This window comes from Motacilla alba, chromosome 1, assembly GCF_015832195.1.
Source record: "Motacilla alba alba isolate MOTALB_02 chromosome 1, Motacilla_alba_V1.0_pri, whole genome shotgun sequence".
In the NCBI taxonomy this organism is placed as follows: Eukaryota; Metazoa; Chordata; class Aves; order Passeriformes; family Motacillidae; genus Motacilla; species Motacilla alba.
Window position 1 is genome coordinate 65,462,058 of NC_052016.1, and position 15,888 is coordinate 65,477,945.

The window sequence follows — 15,888 nt, forward strand, 5'->3', positions numbered from 1 at the left end:
TAAACAGCTCCACAGAAGATACTCCCAGATTTGCAGCTGATGATCTCCAGATCTGCTGTATAAGCAAGAAGTCTCCACCTGTTCATGCATAAACAAGATTAAAAAACCCAAACAGATGGTGACTTAATCCCCAACTCCACCACCACTGACGTTAGACAAAATAAGGAACACGCCTTGCTAAAACCTTTGCTTATACTGGGAAAACCTTCAAAACTGGGTGTCTGCAAGGACAAAGCATTGCCATTCCAAAGCACTGCACTAATGGGGTCATTTCAACCTATAAAGGGAGATATCTGACTTTAAATATGGAGGCACAGAGTATTCAGCAGGATCAAGCAGCAACTGAACATGCGGAAGTGGAAAACTCATGCCTCAAACAATCCAACCTGAGGAGCAGAGGAGCAAAGAGCTGTCCATCTCCCACCACCTTAGGATTGCTTGAAGTGGCCACCCCCTTATTCACACTATCAACTAGCACTAAAATATGGAAAACCAGCCAGAACTGCTGCTGCTATTCCAGCAGGTTTAAAAACATGCCTTATGCTAAGGATGTTTCTTAAAAGGGAAGCAGAAGCTTGTCCCTGCTGTCCTGGTTCAAAGGCACAGTGTCCCTACATTTAACAGAAGTCCTACATCAGCCAAAGGAATCCTTTTGGGGGATCTGGGACTGGGGAGGAGGGCCAGACACTCTCTCAAGTTCCACAGAGGCAAAAAGGAATAATTGCTCCTGTATAATTACAGCATAGTAGCAGTGAGTTTTACACTGCTAGTAATGGGGTTCCTGTGGTGCAGGAGCCTCTGGGAATGTCCCAGAGCAAGGAGAAGGACATCAGTGTCTCAAACCTGAATCATAACTATTTCCTTCACAGATCAGAAAGTTAACCTGCTGCAAGCATGAAGATTTACCCTCCTAAATCATTTTACTCCCTTTGTATTCTATGGGACAATTTACCAACAGAATCTGCAGTAGGAAATGCTGAAAGGAAAGTTTCCTCGTCAGGAACACACTCCACCACACACTGCTCCACTTTGCATTGCCCTTCTGCCTGAACAAAGGAAAGAACCCACACAACAACCTCAAGACTCTTTCAGACCGATACAAATGTACCCAGTTCAGAATTTTTTTCTTACTAATGAATAAAACTGGGGATGGGGAGGGGAGGAAATCAGATGGTGTTTATTAAAACCAAATGTTTTGGTCAATTTTTAGGAAATCTAAACTCCAGGGAGATGGATCTGCACCATTCTTATGATGTTCCTATTAGGAAATACACAGCAGGTTTTCTCCAAGCTGCAGAAGGCAGGTCCAAATCTGTCCTTTAAGGTCCCCCAAGCAGGTAGCTGTGTCACAGGTACACACACACTCAAAGATAACACAGCAAAGGGGGCACAATAACTGAGCCATTCAAGCAACTGCTCCCTTAGTCAGCTTTGGTCAAGATTAGGCAGGAGTTCAAACCAGCCCAGGCCCAGCTCACTTGGTCTGAGCAGACAGGAGAGCACAGCTCAGACAGCAGAGCCAGCTGCAATGTCTGCAGCAGCTGCAGGAGAGCTCACATAATGACATTCCCAGGGCCTAATGCATATGGAAAGAATCAGGTTCCTTGTAAAAGCACAGGTTCACCTTCCCCCTTTCAGCACCACAGTGATGGCCAGGAAGTCTTTTCAGAGTGGTTCACTGTTCCAGACCCAAGGGGCTGGTGTTAGAAACACCCAGACACAAGTATTGTCTCAGTGGTGCAGGACCTCCATACCTCTAAACTGATGGGCCTTAATGTCTGACCTTCCAAAGAGCAAGTGCTTCATGTCAAATGGTCTGAGAGTTTAAAATCAGCTTTTACATAGCGTTTAAAAGAGGTGTTATTGTTCAAATGCCTAGTAAGTCAGTGTTACTTTATTTGTATTAACACAAATCTGAAGTAACAGTGTGACCAAACTTATTATTTTCCTGCTTGTATTAATTTTACGTAGCACAGAGTTCTTATTTAAGCAACCACATTCAACTAGCACAACAAATTTTACCTAACAGGAAATATACCATTATCAAGATGTTTTAAAGCATGTTGTTTTCAATAAGAGTTTAATTTGTACTTCTATTTCAGAGTTTGCATGTTCATAGGAAGCTTACAGACATCTGGATTTCAGTTCAGGATTTATTTGCATACAAAAATATATTATAATGGAGAAAAGCATTAAAGTCTTCAACTATATAAAATTACAAATATATTTGCATAAAAGCAACTTTAAATTAAAATTCAAGCTATATTTTAAAGCAAAATACAGCTCTAACATTTAAGTTATTCCACCTGCTGCAAAGTAAAAAAAAAAAAAAATCCACAAAAACACCCAATAAAACCCAAACCCCAGAACCAATGTTGCCAGTTAAATACTTGTAGGAGTTCACAAAGGTTATGTTCAGAGGGTATCTTGAGCAAAGTTATCAGACGAGGGCAGCAGTTCTCACTGATTGGTGTCACTTATCCTTCAGAGGACATTCACATGCAAGCACAACGCTGAAAATTCATTTCACATACCTGAAAATACAGAACAAGAAAGATCACTACACTCTCTATTAAATAAAATTGCATGTTGTTGACACATCAGACACTTCCCTATGCCCAGCTTGCTAGACTGCCTGACAAGCCAAATTAAGTTAACATGAAAGCTGAAATGCTGGTGTGCTAAAAAGACAAGGCAAGTACTGTTCTAACAAGTGCATTAGGCTTGAAAAGGCATCTGTACAAAGTTCTGTGTAACCTCAAGCATATACATACAACTCCTCAAAAATGTGATGATAAATACCAGATGGAAGTTGGACTACTTCCTCACTGTACAGTGATACTGTACAAATGAAACTCTGCTGAGATCAAGATCTGCAGATTTGTCTAGTTGGGAGTAAAAAAAAAATCACACCAAAAAAAAACCAAAAAGCACAAAACCACTAGAGCAAGTGGTAGTTCCTGCCTTCACCTTTGATGTACTTTGCAAGGGAAAAATAAAACCTATGTATTATAGGCAGCCCCTTTAGAGCTGCAACATGGCTGTGCAAGATCCAGCAACGCAAATATTTGCCAGTTTGGGCTTTCATTGTCCTACAGAAGCCATCAAAAACTGGGATTTTTTTCAGAAGAGTGGTCAATTAAATTTCAGTGGTAAAGATGGAGTTAGCTCAAGCTTACTTCCATGACAGAAGACAGGAAACTAAAAAATGTATTTTAAGCACAAGAAGTGAAACCAGGATTAAGGTACAAGTAAGACAGCAGGGAAGCAGGAAGCTCATAAGGGCAGCTGTCTTGAATTAAGTTCATCTCTTCAAGGAATACAGGGAAGGGAAAACACCTAATGAGTACACAAAACTCAGTTCATAGTTTGAGAGGACTTTTTTTATGCTGCTATTAAGGTCTAGTCCTACAACTTGTTGGTTTGGGCTCTGTAGCCTGGTTCCACATAAAAAAACCTCCAAAAGAAATGGTATGTCCACAACATAAGCAAAGAAGAGGGAGAAGCAAAAGGAATAGGCAGAATACATGGTTGGCAAAGGGCAGCCTGTTTTTTGGTTGTTTTTCTTTAAAAATCATAATGAAGAATTCATTACTGCAGCTGAAAGATACGATTTCTAGATAATGGCAGAAAAAGTGACCCAAGTTCCATTCCTAGTAAAAAAAAACCTCTTAATTTTGACATTAAGTCAACAGATACAGATATCTGCTCCTTCATTCTTTCATAAAGCAAAGTCAAGAACAAAAAGATTTTTCCTCACCTAAGGATACTCCTCCAGTTTCTTAGCTTTATAATGAAGAAATAGATCACCAGTTTTTAAACTGAAATTTGAGTATTTAAGAAGCTGATGTTTATTTATCCATCCACTGTCAAGGAGGGGTGAATTGCAGTTGACTCAGAGGTGGGACCAGGGGTTCATTGAGCTCAGCCTTTGTCACGCAGGATAAACCACATGCCTTGAACGTTCAGGCAAAGTCTGAATTTAGTCTGTTTTACCTTCTTATCCAGATAAAGATCCACAGGACTAGCAAACTAAAAGGAAGTGACATTATAGAAAATATTTCTATTTTTCCCTTCCCTCTCTCCCTGTATATTGGCTTTCAACACTCTTTGTAACAAGTTCCAAGTGACATGCAAGCAACCAATAAAAAAACTACTTACTTGCTAGTGTTCTGTCAAGATCAGCAATGAAGTCCTCCAGCTCTTTTGTGTCTCCAAGCTTTGCTGCAAAACAAGGGTCAATACTGATTAGACAGGACATGTTTCTCTGGCTAGAAGAAACACTGGAAACACACGAGCCTCCAAATAATGCTCAGGGTAGCAAACATGCTGTGGATTATCATCAGCAAAGTTCAGTAGAGTTGCTGCAATGTCCAAAAGTACTTAGAGAACATGGGAGACTGAGCTGGAGTTCTAGCTTTCGTAGTTTTCCATTTGACACAAGCAACACAAGGCAATACTTTATGTAGTCTCCTTAAAAAGAAGAGGTTGCAGTGAAGAATAAAAGATACATATCAACTAATCCATGTCTTTGCTACTGTGGCCATCTATCCTGCTTCATCTCTTCAGATGTTGCATGCGTGGCCCTAATCAACCCCTATGAGCCCCCAGCCCTACTCTGCCCTCTAAAGTCATGTCAGTGCCACAGGTTTGCTGTGCTGCCAGATCCTTTCATCTTGGTCCATATGCTATAAATGTGGAACCAAACATCCACCAAATTTTCCACTCCTGGCAACACCACTGGTTCCATTCAATCTAGTTTTACTGCAAGTTGCTTCTTTATCTCATGTCTGTGGTCTTTTCCAAGCCAGTTACAACTCTGTCTTCTCATCAGGATGAGCATCTTGTCCTTTAGTGTAATTCTTCACCAAATATTTCCTGTCAGTTCAACTGAGCTCTTTTTTGCTACTTCACAGAAACTGTTACTCATTATTTCTCCCCAGTATCCCACTAATTGAAAAGAAAGCATTTAACTTGTTTTTTTTTTTTTGTGACTGGTCAATGTATGAAAGCATGAAAGGCTATTGAGCATGCACCTGAGGAGAGGAGTTGTACCAAAAGCACCACGTAGTACAAATGTATGAGTGCTTACTTATTGGTATGTCTGCCCAAGAGTTCATCCAAGTTAACCTGAGTGAAACACTGTCCTGGCTAGTCAGATCAGCTGCAAGACAGAAGCTTCTTTGCATCAGCATATCTTCAAAGGAGGAAGGAGTTGCTAATACATGGCTTGTACTGTCTATATGGACCTGAGCAATTGTGTTAACTTAAATGGCAGCATTTGGCTTCAGAGGAGTCCCTCTACCCCTGCATCCAGGCTAAGCATTTTTATAGAGAAATGGGACACTTAAGCCACTCAGTTGCTTCAGTAAAGAAGTAACACAAGTAAACAATTAATCCCTATCAGCCAGAAAACTACAAGTTTTTTAGCTCAGTGTTTCAAAACCAAAAGACTTAGCAGGCCACCTGCAAAGTGCAGATACGGAATGCTACTGCCATTCATGATCAAGACAACAATACTTGGATCTGTAGTGTGCTCAACAGTAATCCTTAGCTTTGTTGTCATTAAAAAAAACAAAACCCAAACCCCAACAACAACAACCCACCAAGAAAAAGAAACACCAAAATGAAAAAAAAAAAAAAAAAGAAAAGTCTGTGCAGGCATGTGAATCTTGGCTCCCAGCGAGAAGCCCATATAATTGAGGACTGGGAAAAAATGCCAAAAGCTAAAATTAGGATACCTTTACAAGGAGTCACTGAAGGGGACGGCAAGCTTGGAGTAGATGCAGTTGAAGAGTTGAGCTTTTCATCACTGAGACTGAAACTATTTCTGTAGAGGGAATCTGCACCTGTAAAAAAGCAACATTAGAAAGTAAATTTGAGACCTTCTGAAGTTTGCAATATAATCGAAGCCCAAAATGCAACCTTTCCTATACAGACTTCAAAGTCTGGAGAACTCAAATTTAAAGTCTTCAAAACCAGAGACGTGAGTAAATAAACCCTTTATTGTGTGAAAGCTGCTGCTTCCACCCCTAGTGTTAAAAAGAAAGCAGGCCTAGGCTCAATTCTCATCCCCAGTAAGGAAAGCTTTCCCTGAAGTCTGCACCATTTGAATAATTAGACAGAAATTACAATTATCCCACACCAGCAAAATTAGGCAGGTCCTACCAGATCTAATTCACAATATTCTGGGAAATTCTGTTACCTAAATTTTTCAAAAGTTACCAAAAAGCCCTGAATAGAGAGCTCCAGGACAAGGACAACCCCTCAGAATAAAGAATATATTTAGTGTTGTCCTTTATCCCCAAAGTAAGTGCACCCCTTTCTCCATACATTACTCTGCTGCTTTAGGTACAGCATTTTTAATTCTTTTATGCTGTGACCCTCTGGAGCTCATGAAGCAGTACACTGGTACACAAGATATCCTGCAGTCTTATTTTAGGTAATCTTTCAAAGAAAGCCTTATGTGCCCTGGAAAGGATCAGAAAAGGCCCCCAACACCATTTTGATGTTCTTGTACTTTAGAGAAGGCCTTAAGCTCAAAAAAGCATCAAAAAGTATCTTTAAGTACAGGGTCACCCCAAGTGTTAGTAATGGCTCCACTGGAAAGAGGCATTGTCATCCTGCTAGAGACTCTAAAACTGCTGGTCCTGCAGTTTCAAGCCAGTGACCTGAAAGCTTTAGCTCTACAAAAAGACACCACTGTGATACAAACATGTCCATGGTCTCCATTTATTTGGCACATTGCCTAGGACATCAACACATGTCTTAATATTTGGGGTGGTGACCACCACTGCTTGCCACTGGGGCCAGCAATTCTGCTCCCTGCAGAATTATACTAGAATTATACACACAGCCCTCATTCCTGGAGCCACAGCCTGGGAGGGGGCTACACTGCAGCACCAAGTCCATTGAAGAGAGAATTGTCACCCTTCCTTGGACACCTGTCCCATTTGCTGTGCCAGGAGAGGACTGCTTCAGCTGAATTAAGGGTGTCTTGATGAATTGGCAAAAGGGACAGGACTACAGCTTGCCTTGCCAAGACCTGCACATCTCCACCTCCACTGAACATCTGGATGTCTCCGGACAGCAGACACTGAGACCATCCTCTTGCAGACCTGTGCCTCAAGTTCAGCCGTCTTTGGGAAAAAGAGTGACTGTCCCCAGCCACCTCCTCTAGCCTGCTGTCCTTTCCAGCACAAAAGCACCTTCCACAGGAGCATACAGGCACAGTGACAAGGCAGACAAGACAACTGTACCTACAAAGCCTCTCAGATCTCTCCACAGCCATAAAAGTTCATTTGTTTGCTCTGTGCCAGCTTCCAAGCTCACCTCTGTTACAATACACACTGAAAAGACTTGGGAGAAAAGCTCCAGCCTGGAATGCTTTCCTCTTCCCCATGCATTCTGGCCCACCACTGGGCTGTATTTTCAGTTTGCTCTGCCATTGTCTCGGATCCTGTTGTGGCAAACACGCATGACCCACTGCACCACAAATGTGAGTGATGACATGACTGACATGTGTCACCTGGGGCTGTTGCCACCTGGTCAGCCACCACTTGGTGTTTCTTGTTTGTAGACATGGGTATAGAGTTTGATGGCTTCTTCAAACTACCCCCTAACTGCAATTTCTTTATCTCCACTCTTAAGAACTGTTGTTCTCTCTAAACTTCAGCAGATCAAAACCAAGCTAATTGAAACTTCAAATACAAGAAAGACTTCATGAATACAATGCAGAAATGAAAATTTTAGATAGAAAAATGGAAAAAAAAAAGCCATTTTAAAAGTAGCTCCTAAAAACAGGAAAAAAATTAAAATAACCTAATTTAAAGAAATCTGGTAGTGCTCTGTAATGCTGTGTGCCACCAGTGCTGTACTGCACCCCTTGAACCCTGTACATTAACTGATACTTTCTCTCCACTAAAGGTATGGCAAATTTCCTCTGACATCAGTTTACAGAACAACTGCCTCCTAAGCCCACATTTTTTCAGCCAAGATGCAAACCCCAGTGACTAAGAAACACAGAATGGAAAATTCTAGCTGTTCAGGACAAAACCCCAAGTAACTTGTAATAGATGACACAAACATCACTGTAGCCAAGACTGTAATTCACTGAAATACTGACAGAACAGACCAAAGATAAAACAATTTTCAGGCTACTTATTTGAAAAGAGGAGAACGAGAATTTCCAAATTAATTCATATTTTAAAGGTTTTACAGCTCGTTGAATTAATAAAAAACACAGAGAACTATGGTTATAAATCTGAGTATACTTTTAATGTGAACTCTCTGACACTAACATCCAGACACCAAATGTAGCAAGGCTGGGTTGACATCAGAAAATGTAATTTCGTACTGGCTTCCACAAACATTATGCTGGGAAATATTTACAACGGGACAAAGATAAAATATGACAAAACTGTTGCTTTGAATGGTCTGAATGTTTTTCTTCCAGTTTCAAAAAAGTGAAATGTTTCACATAACAATGTTATCTTCTGATGGGTCGTAATAGTTTCAGGAAAATATCAACATTTATCTTTCTCAAAGCAAAAATATACTTTAGCTACTGACAGTGGCTTATTCATGCTACCAAGCATCAGAAATTCTAGTGATGTAAGGAGGAATGCACTGACTCCACCAGCAAGGTCACCATAACTGCTGAAAACAATGTACTGTTAAAAAATACTTAAGACATGCAGCACAGAAAAATATCCTCTTTGGCAAAGTGTGGCTGTAGGGCAGAAAGCTCTGGGAAAAGGACACTTCAGTCTTTGCTCTCTACCAGCTGCCAAAGCCAAGATTTGCTCATTCACCTCCAATAATGGCCCTTGGAAGAGTTCCACTGCCAGACAGATACAACATCCTCTGCAACCCAATAACCAGGGGCTGATGCCAGGGATCTCATTGCTGCTGTCCCTCCTCACCCAGCTCCCTCTCTCCCACCAGAAGTTTGTAATTCATTACCTGTTTTTCACTTTGTACATTGATTCTAGTCCCTGTGCATATATATAAACTATGCCACTTCAGTTATTGAAAAAATAAGAAATTGTCTCTTCAAATAAAAAAAGGGCCTTAAAATCTGAGAGTTTTGTCCGTGAATTGATTTGCACATCAGTCTACACTGCAAAATTAGGGGGTAGGATTAAATATGGGTGTATTTTACTTTGGCAAAGTAATCTGTAGTTAGTATAACTTTACTGCTCCAGTATATGGTCAAAACACAAAATAAACCATGGCAACACCATGCAAATATAGAAATGTCCCCATGAAATGAGCAATTGAGACGCTCTCAGCAGTAATGGACTGAAGGAGGAAAACCTCAAACTTTTCATTTCAGAACAGACAACGGAAAAATTCAGCTGTGTAGCTTCTTCAGTATCATGCTCTTTCTAGTACCATGGCTCAAGATAAAATTTTGAACAGCACTGGAGTTGGTAACATTTTTACTGCAATTTTCAGACGGGAAAGTTTTAAGGGAAAAAGTTAAAGCACATCCATAAAGCTTTCAGAGAAAAGCTTCACAAGTCCACCCAAGTGTCTACAAATCATGAATTCATTATAAAACAGTAACTCTGCACATAATGAGCAGACTGCACAAATAATTCCTAACAGAACATAGCTTACTTGCTAAAAAATAGAAATAAAAAAAAATCTGGAAATTGTAATGCCACCAGCAGAAGTGAGAAATATTCCTGATACAAAATGCATATGTTTCAGCCCCCAAGGACAGTGTTTATTTTTATCATCATCAGTTACACTTGGCTGCATTATTTTTTGTGGGGATTTTGCCTAACTAACAAACATCTGTTCCAATACTGACCAAAAACCAACACCTTTTCTCTATTGACACATCTAAGCATCATTATTTAAAGGATTTCAAATCATGTAGCTACACGGAAGTGATCGAGGAAGCCTGAAATCCAGATGCACAAGCATGTTTTCTCATTACACACAAAGCTTACCTTCCCACTCCCTCCACGCTCACCAGCTATGTGTCCAACTCCAGCCTTCCCTTTACTAATCTTCCTTTCTAATGAGTAAGAGCAAGGAGTATGCTGAAGTGACAAGAAGAGGAAATCTTATGAAAATTGCATTTCTCAGCACACTGAAATACCTGTAGAGAAGGCAATGCACCTGAAACTTCCAATTTTTCTTCCTCTTGAGCATATCAGTAATGTAATAAAAGGTTATTTCTCAGATCATGTAATAAAAGGGACTTTCTCCAGAAGAGTCTCACTTCACTTTTTCATTAGAAGCATTTTATTGTCCTCTTGTTTGAGACAAGCCAGAGGAAGTTCACAGGCACAATCTACCTCCTTTTCATGTTACAAGACTGGCATTTGCGGCAAAGACCAAAGACTCATCTACTTCACATCCTGTTTCTCACACCAGCTCACGGCAGATGCCTGCAGAGGAGCTTCAGAGTGGTGCAGCCACACACTGATGGTTGCAGGATGAGCTCTACCAAGTTCTCCCAATGCACATACCAGTCTCTTTCCTGAGAAGCAGTGGCATCAGCCTGAGCAATCCTCAATGGCCCCATCCCTCCTGCCCAGATGTTATCAAGTTATGTTTGAGTATGTGAACTTTTAATATCAATAATACCTTAAGGCAATGTCTTTAACTGTTCATGAAAGATATAACACCTCATTTCTTTGAAACATGCTGATTTAATTTTACTTCCTCGTACTGGTGAGGTAGCAGCCACTTTCCTAATGTCACTTAGGATTTTCTGGAAGACTGTCTTGTCCCCACCCAAGTCATCTCTTTTTTGGCAGACAGTCCCAGTCTATTTAAGCATTTGGAAAATATTTTACCTCTTCAATCATTTCTATTGCCTTTTTCTTTGCCTTCTTTATGGTCACATATTACAAGATTGACAATGTAAACAGGTTTTTCAGGGTTGAGTGCTGCAGTACTAACAGGGCCTGATGCTTCATCTCTGGATGGCCTAGGCATCAGCATGAGCACCTGGAGACATCCACAGCCACATCCCTGGAAACACAAGTGCTGGCACTACACCAGGCACTGAGTGTTAAAAGATCCTGCTCAATCCCTCCACCTATTTGACTTTAAAATCATAAAATAGAAATCCTGAGTGCATCTAGAACTCTCATTCTTGTGTTTGAAAGCCATGAGGCATTGCTCAGAAACCATTTATTTACCCCTAAAAAATAACTACAAAGGAACACTGCTGGATGTATGAGCACGAGAATTGAATTGATGAATTTACCTTGCACCGCTTTTAACAGAGAGGCAGGAGGCTGAGCCTGACTCAAGAAAACATGGTGCTAACATTTCTAAGAGCATGACAACAGATTATGATGTAGCTTTTCAGTGTTATTGTAACTTTGGCCCAAGAAACACTAATGCGTTTCCCTTCTCAACCTCTCATAAAGTCCAACTTCCATTCATTATCCTAAGTCCAAACTTGGAAGGCTGTCCTGACACTGCCATAAACTGCACTGGCACTATGCACTGACTGGGCATGCATTTTACACAGGCAAGCCTGCACTCTTCTTTACAAGCTCATTCTGACACAAGAAGACAATGCTATCTGTAAGTTAATTAATACAGCTGCATCTACACTAGTGGCTTCTGCCAGCACAGCACTCTCTAGCACAAATCCTCCTTTATCACAGCCAAGATATGCTGTGAATAGCAAAGAGTTATAAAGTATTCCTCAGCTTGGAAGCTCCAGCGTGATTAGTAACCTAAAGAATGAAGCTGCTGGGCTCCGATTCATTTGAATGCATCGACCTGAAACATAACTGGTACTCACTCACAGTCCAGAAGCTGTGGAATGCTGGAGTAACTCAGAGTTACATCATGATTTCCAGTACTGATCCACTCAGCTGTGGTGGTTAATGTAATACCCGTGGGCCGAGGTCATCACACACATCTGCACTCAGAGCCTCTCTGTCACTGCAAGGTCTAGAGTCCATTGTGCTACGTCCAGACCTTGTCCAAAGATCATTTAGTCAAATGACAGGACAAGATGTAGGAGAACAAAGTACTATTGCACCCATTTTTCATACAGAGTCTTCAAAATCCTACTTTTTCTCAAGAGCCAGAAATATGTAATATAACAATTTAAAGTAGTATTTTTGGAGCTATCTCCCTCTGGAGATTTTAAGGATAAGAGAATACTTTCAGGATTAACTGCATCGACAGAGATCTTCTGTAAACTTTTTGGTTAAATTAAATGGGCTCATGCTCATGGCAGAAACCCCAGGAGAAGAAAGAAACCCTTACCCTACTAAATGACGTTGTTCAAATACAACCACTTGACATCTGTTAGTAGCTTCTCACAAAACTGAATTTAAGGCTGATTCAGGGACACTGAAAGAGTTGCAACAGTTTAAAATGTTTCCTTCCCTTACAGTTCCATCCCTGAGTGGAAAGACATCACTGCAGGAGTGGCCAAAAGATACATATCTTCAGCCACACACCACATCAGTAAGGAGGATTAGCTCAAAGAGCAAACAACAGATAGCACTAAAACACAATAGTCTGAACTGTTCTACACACATGATAAAGTGTGCTTGAAATAGTCCTGGCACTGGATAACAAGATTTTGCAAAGATGCAAAGAATCTTCATGAACAAGATGATCATTCAAACTACCTGCAGATAATATGGTTTTTAAAGATTCATGTTATCAGCACTTACCCTTTCAGCCCAGTTCCCCCTCGATTCTGCAGTGGTATTTTAACCTAAACCTTATCATAGTAAGGGCAAGGTCATGAATTCAGCACTATACTGGCTAACACTAAATTACAGAAATCAAAGGGAAAATAAACTCAAGAAATACTTGAGTTTGAACTGAAAGAACCTGGATAAGTAGGCAACTCCCTGCATTCATTCTTAAAATAGATGTAGGGTGCGTAGCTGGATGACATCAGACACTAGAGCCTGATTTATAAAAGGAGCTCTTCATAAATCCACAATTCCTCTCCAATCCTACCATAACTTCAAAATAAAAAGTTGACTGCATTGAATGACTCCTTTAGGAAGAAGTGTTTTACCAGGCCTTTCCTGAGCTGGTTGGCTTTGTTTCCCTTCCCTTAAACACATCCTCATAAACCCTGGTGCACCCTCCTGGTCCCTCACATGCCAGTGTCCAGAAGGCAGTGATTCCAACCTCTCCAGAGCCACCTTTCACACAATGCATCACCAAGGGAGCAACTCAGGTATGGGACAGGAATTGAAAACCTGACAAGTTCCTCATACAAGATCTTTGAGGACTTCATATAGAGCCATCAAATCCTGTCTATCCTACTAACCCCACCACTGTCTTCAGCCTAAATCCATGTGGATTTGCCACACAGATTTTTATTTTTCAGATCTTCCTGAAGATGTGATCTGCCTGTTTGCATAAGCATGCTGTTTTCTCACCACCCCTTCTGCCCTGCCAGAGAGCACTGCCATCTTCCTCCAAAGATCCTTCTTGTCAATTCTAACAGAGCAATTTTAAGCAGTTTTTAAGTTTTTTGAACCACAGTAGATGGCTATCTGTAGTTACTTAGCATTTCTCCATACAAGAAGAATAAGTTCTAGAAACTGGGTTGGGATTTTTATAATTTTCTCAACAGTAGATTATTTTGCTCTGCAATTATAAATATCTCAATTGTGAAACACAATAAGTGTATGTGAGAGGTTAACATATCACAACTATGAAGACTGCACAAGAAATAAGCACTAGGGCAGCCAGTTTGACTCAGTAAAGGCAGATTTCACCTTACACACCCTCAGTCACATGAAAGAAAAACGTTCAGTCTAAATTGGGCACACAATTCAAAACCCTCCTTGGAGGGAGATTCTTAGGAGTTTTATACTCACTACATTATGAAACAGAAAAAAAATAGCATCTTGATCCATGTACTTCCACAGAAAAAACCCAAAGGCAAGATATCCAAGTTCAGGGCAGGTAAAACCATACCTGTCAACAAAATGAATTACATCCATGATGATGAAATAAAGGGCTCTGATAATCTGGAGACTCTATGCTCTCACAGCTCAAGTACTAGGGAGATAGCATTAGTGTTTAAGCACTAAATCAACAGAATGGCACCTTGAGTCCCTGAACTGATAAAGAGGCAGAACAGAAATTAGAGGAGCAGTCTTATTATAAGTAGCTGCAAAACAAGTAAATTTCATCAAGCTTCCCATATAGTTAGGAACTTAATTTTTTTTAAAAAAGTGCCAAACCAAGTGCAAAACCCACATCAACAAAACTGGTTATATTTTGCATTTAGCAGGACTTATTTCTGAGAAAGTAACCTACTGTTCTCAAAGAGAACAGCAGTTTCCAGCCTCACTATCTGGAAGAGGAAAGATGTTTTCTCTCCCTGATTAGTAAAGCCAGTAAGAGGCTTTACTAATTCCAAGTTAACAAGAAAAAGTTGAGTTCCAATTCTACATTTACTTCCTCCAAGTACCTTTCTACCCTTCCCGTTCCATGTTCTGCACACACCATTCACATACATCTAGTGTACTTGGGCACAAAGTAGCTTAAAATCAGCACCTCCGGAACAGTGACGACACTGTCAGATGGACGACCATTCTTATAAAGGGAAATCTGCGTGAGTTTCCAGCTGCTGTGGAAAGCACGTTTTGGCTCGCTCGCTCTGACCAGATGATGCTGGTTATCGAGACACAGCGGACAGTCCCTGCGAACCTCAGAGACATCTTCTTCCACTGCAGATGCCGGGACGTCCCGGCGTCCCGCAGCCCGACCTTCTCCCAGCGACAGCTCTTCAGGCTCCACTCCAGCGACCCTCCCCTCCGTTCAGCACCAGCGAGAGAACCAGCGGGGCCAGACTACGCACCCCTGCACTCCAGCCCAGACCGTGAACGAGAAGGCACTGCTTTTACAGAGACAGGCGCGTCCCTGCCTCGCTCGGAAAGGGCCAAGTGCTGGCTTAGCAGCCGCTCTGGAGCGTCGCTTCCCGGCCGCCCCCCGCCCCCGGGACCGGTACAGCCGGCACGGACGGACCGACGGACACTCACTCTCGGAGTCGCTGAGGCCGCTGCCGTCGCTGACGCTGGCGCTGCTCCGCCGCTTCATGCGCTCCAGGTGCTCGCCGTAGAAGAAGCGGCGCCGGCCGGCGGGGCAGGAGAACTCCGCCAGCACCGCGTCGAACTCCCCCAGCGCCTCCGCCAGGCCCCCACCGTCCTCCCCCGGCGCTGCCGAGCGGCGACAGCGGTGTCAGGACCGGACCAGACCGGACCTGACCCCGCCCGCGCCCCCACACCGGCGGAGGGAAAGGGAAGAGAAGGGAGAGGAGAGAAGGGAGAGAAGGAAGGGGTCCCGCCCACCGCTCCCACCTTGCCCCGCCGGGCGCTGGGCTGCAGGAGATTTCATGGCGGGCGGCGATGCCCCAGCGCCGCTGCCGCCTCCCGCCGCCAGCGTGAGCGCCCGGCCCCGCCGCTGCCCCTCTTATAGCGCGGCGGGGCCGGGCCGGGGCAGGCAGGGCCGGGCTGGGGCGGGGCGGAGCGGCGGCGGGGGCGGCCCCGGGCGGTGCAGGTGCGCCCGGCCGGCTGTCCCGGCGGCTGCAGTCCCGCCAGCAACGCCACCGCCGGAGGGAAGTGTCGCCTCGCCCGTCGCCGCCCGGCCGCCGCCGGGAGTGCGGCTGCTGCGGGAGGATCGCGCTGCGCTAACCCCGCACCGGCTGCGTGCCGCGCGGCTGCGGAGGGAGGATACCGCCCGACCAAGAGCCGGCTGCAAGCAGGGACTGTCACGGGAGCGCAGGACTGGGTCAGCCTTACCCAGCCCCGTGACTGCCAGCAGGACGGGGCACGCAGCACGACAGGGCAGCGGCTCGCTTGCAGCGAGCCCGTGGCTTTGCGTACAACAGCAGTGCTGCTCGAACACCCCCGGATCCCC

General features: G+C 43.1%; 1 protein-coding gene across 1 annotated transcript; it reads right to left on the bottom strand.

Annotated features, from left to right (window-relative positions):
- Positions 1–1,866: 1,866 nt before the first annotated feature.
- RGCC (regulator of cell cycle) lies at positions 1,867–15,488 on the bottom strand. Its single transcript, XM_038148575.1, has 5 exons — positions 15,330–15,488; positions 15,012–15,188; positions 5,742–5,849; positions 4,162–4,224; positions 1,867–2,534 (listed from the first exon to the last, which is right to left on the bottom strand). The coding sequence occupies exons 1-5, from the start codon at positions 15,364–15,366 to the stop codon at positions 2,527–2,529; spliced, it is 393 nt and encodes a 130-aa protein (XP_038004503.1). The 5' UTR covers positions 15,367–15,488; the 3' UTR covers positions 1,867–2,526.
- Positions 15,489–15,888: the final 400 nt, after the last annotated feature.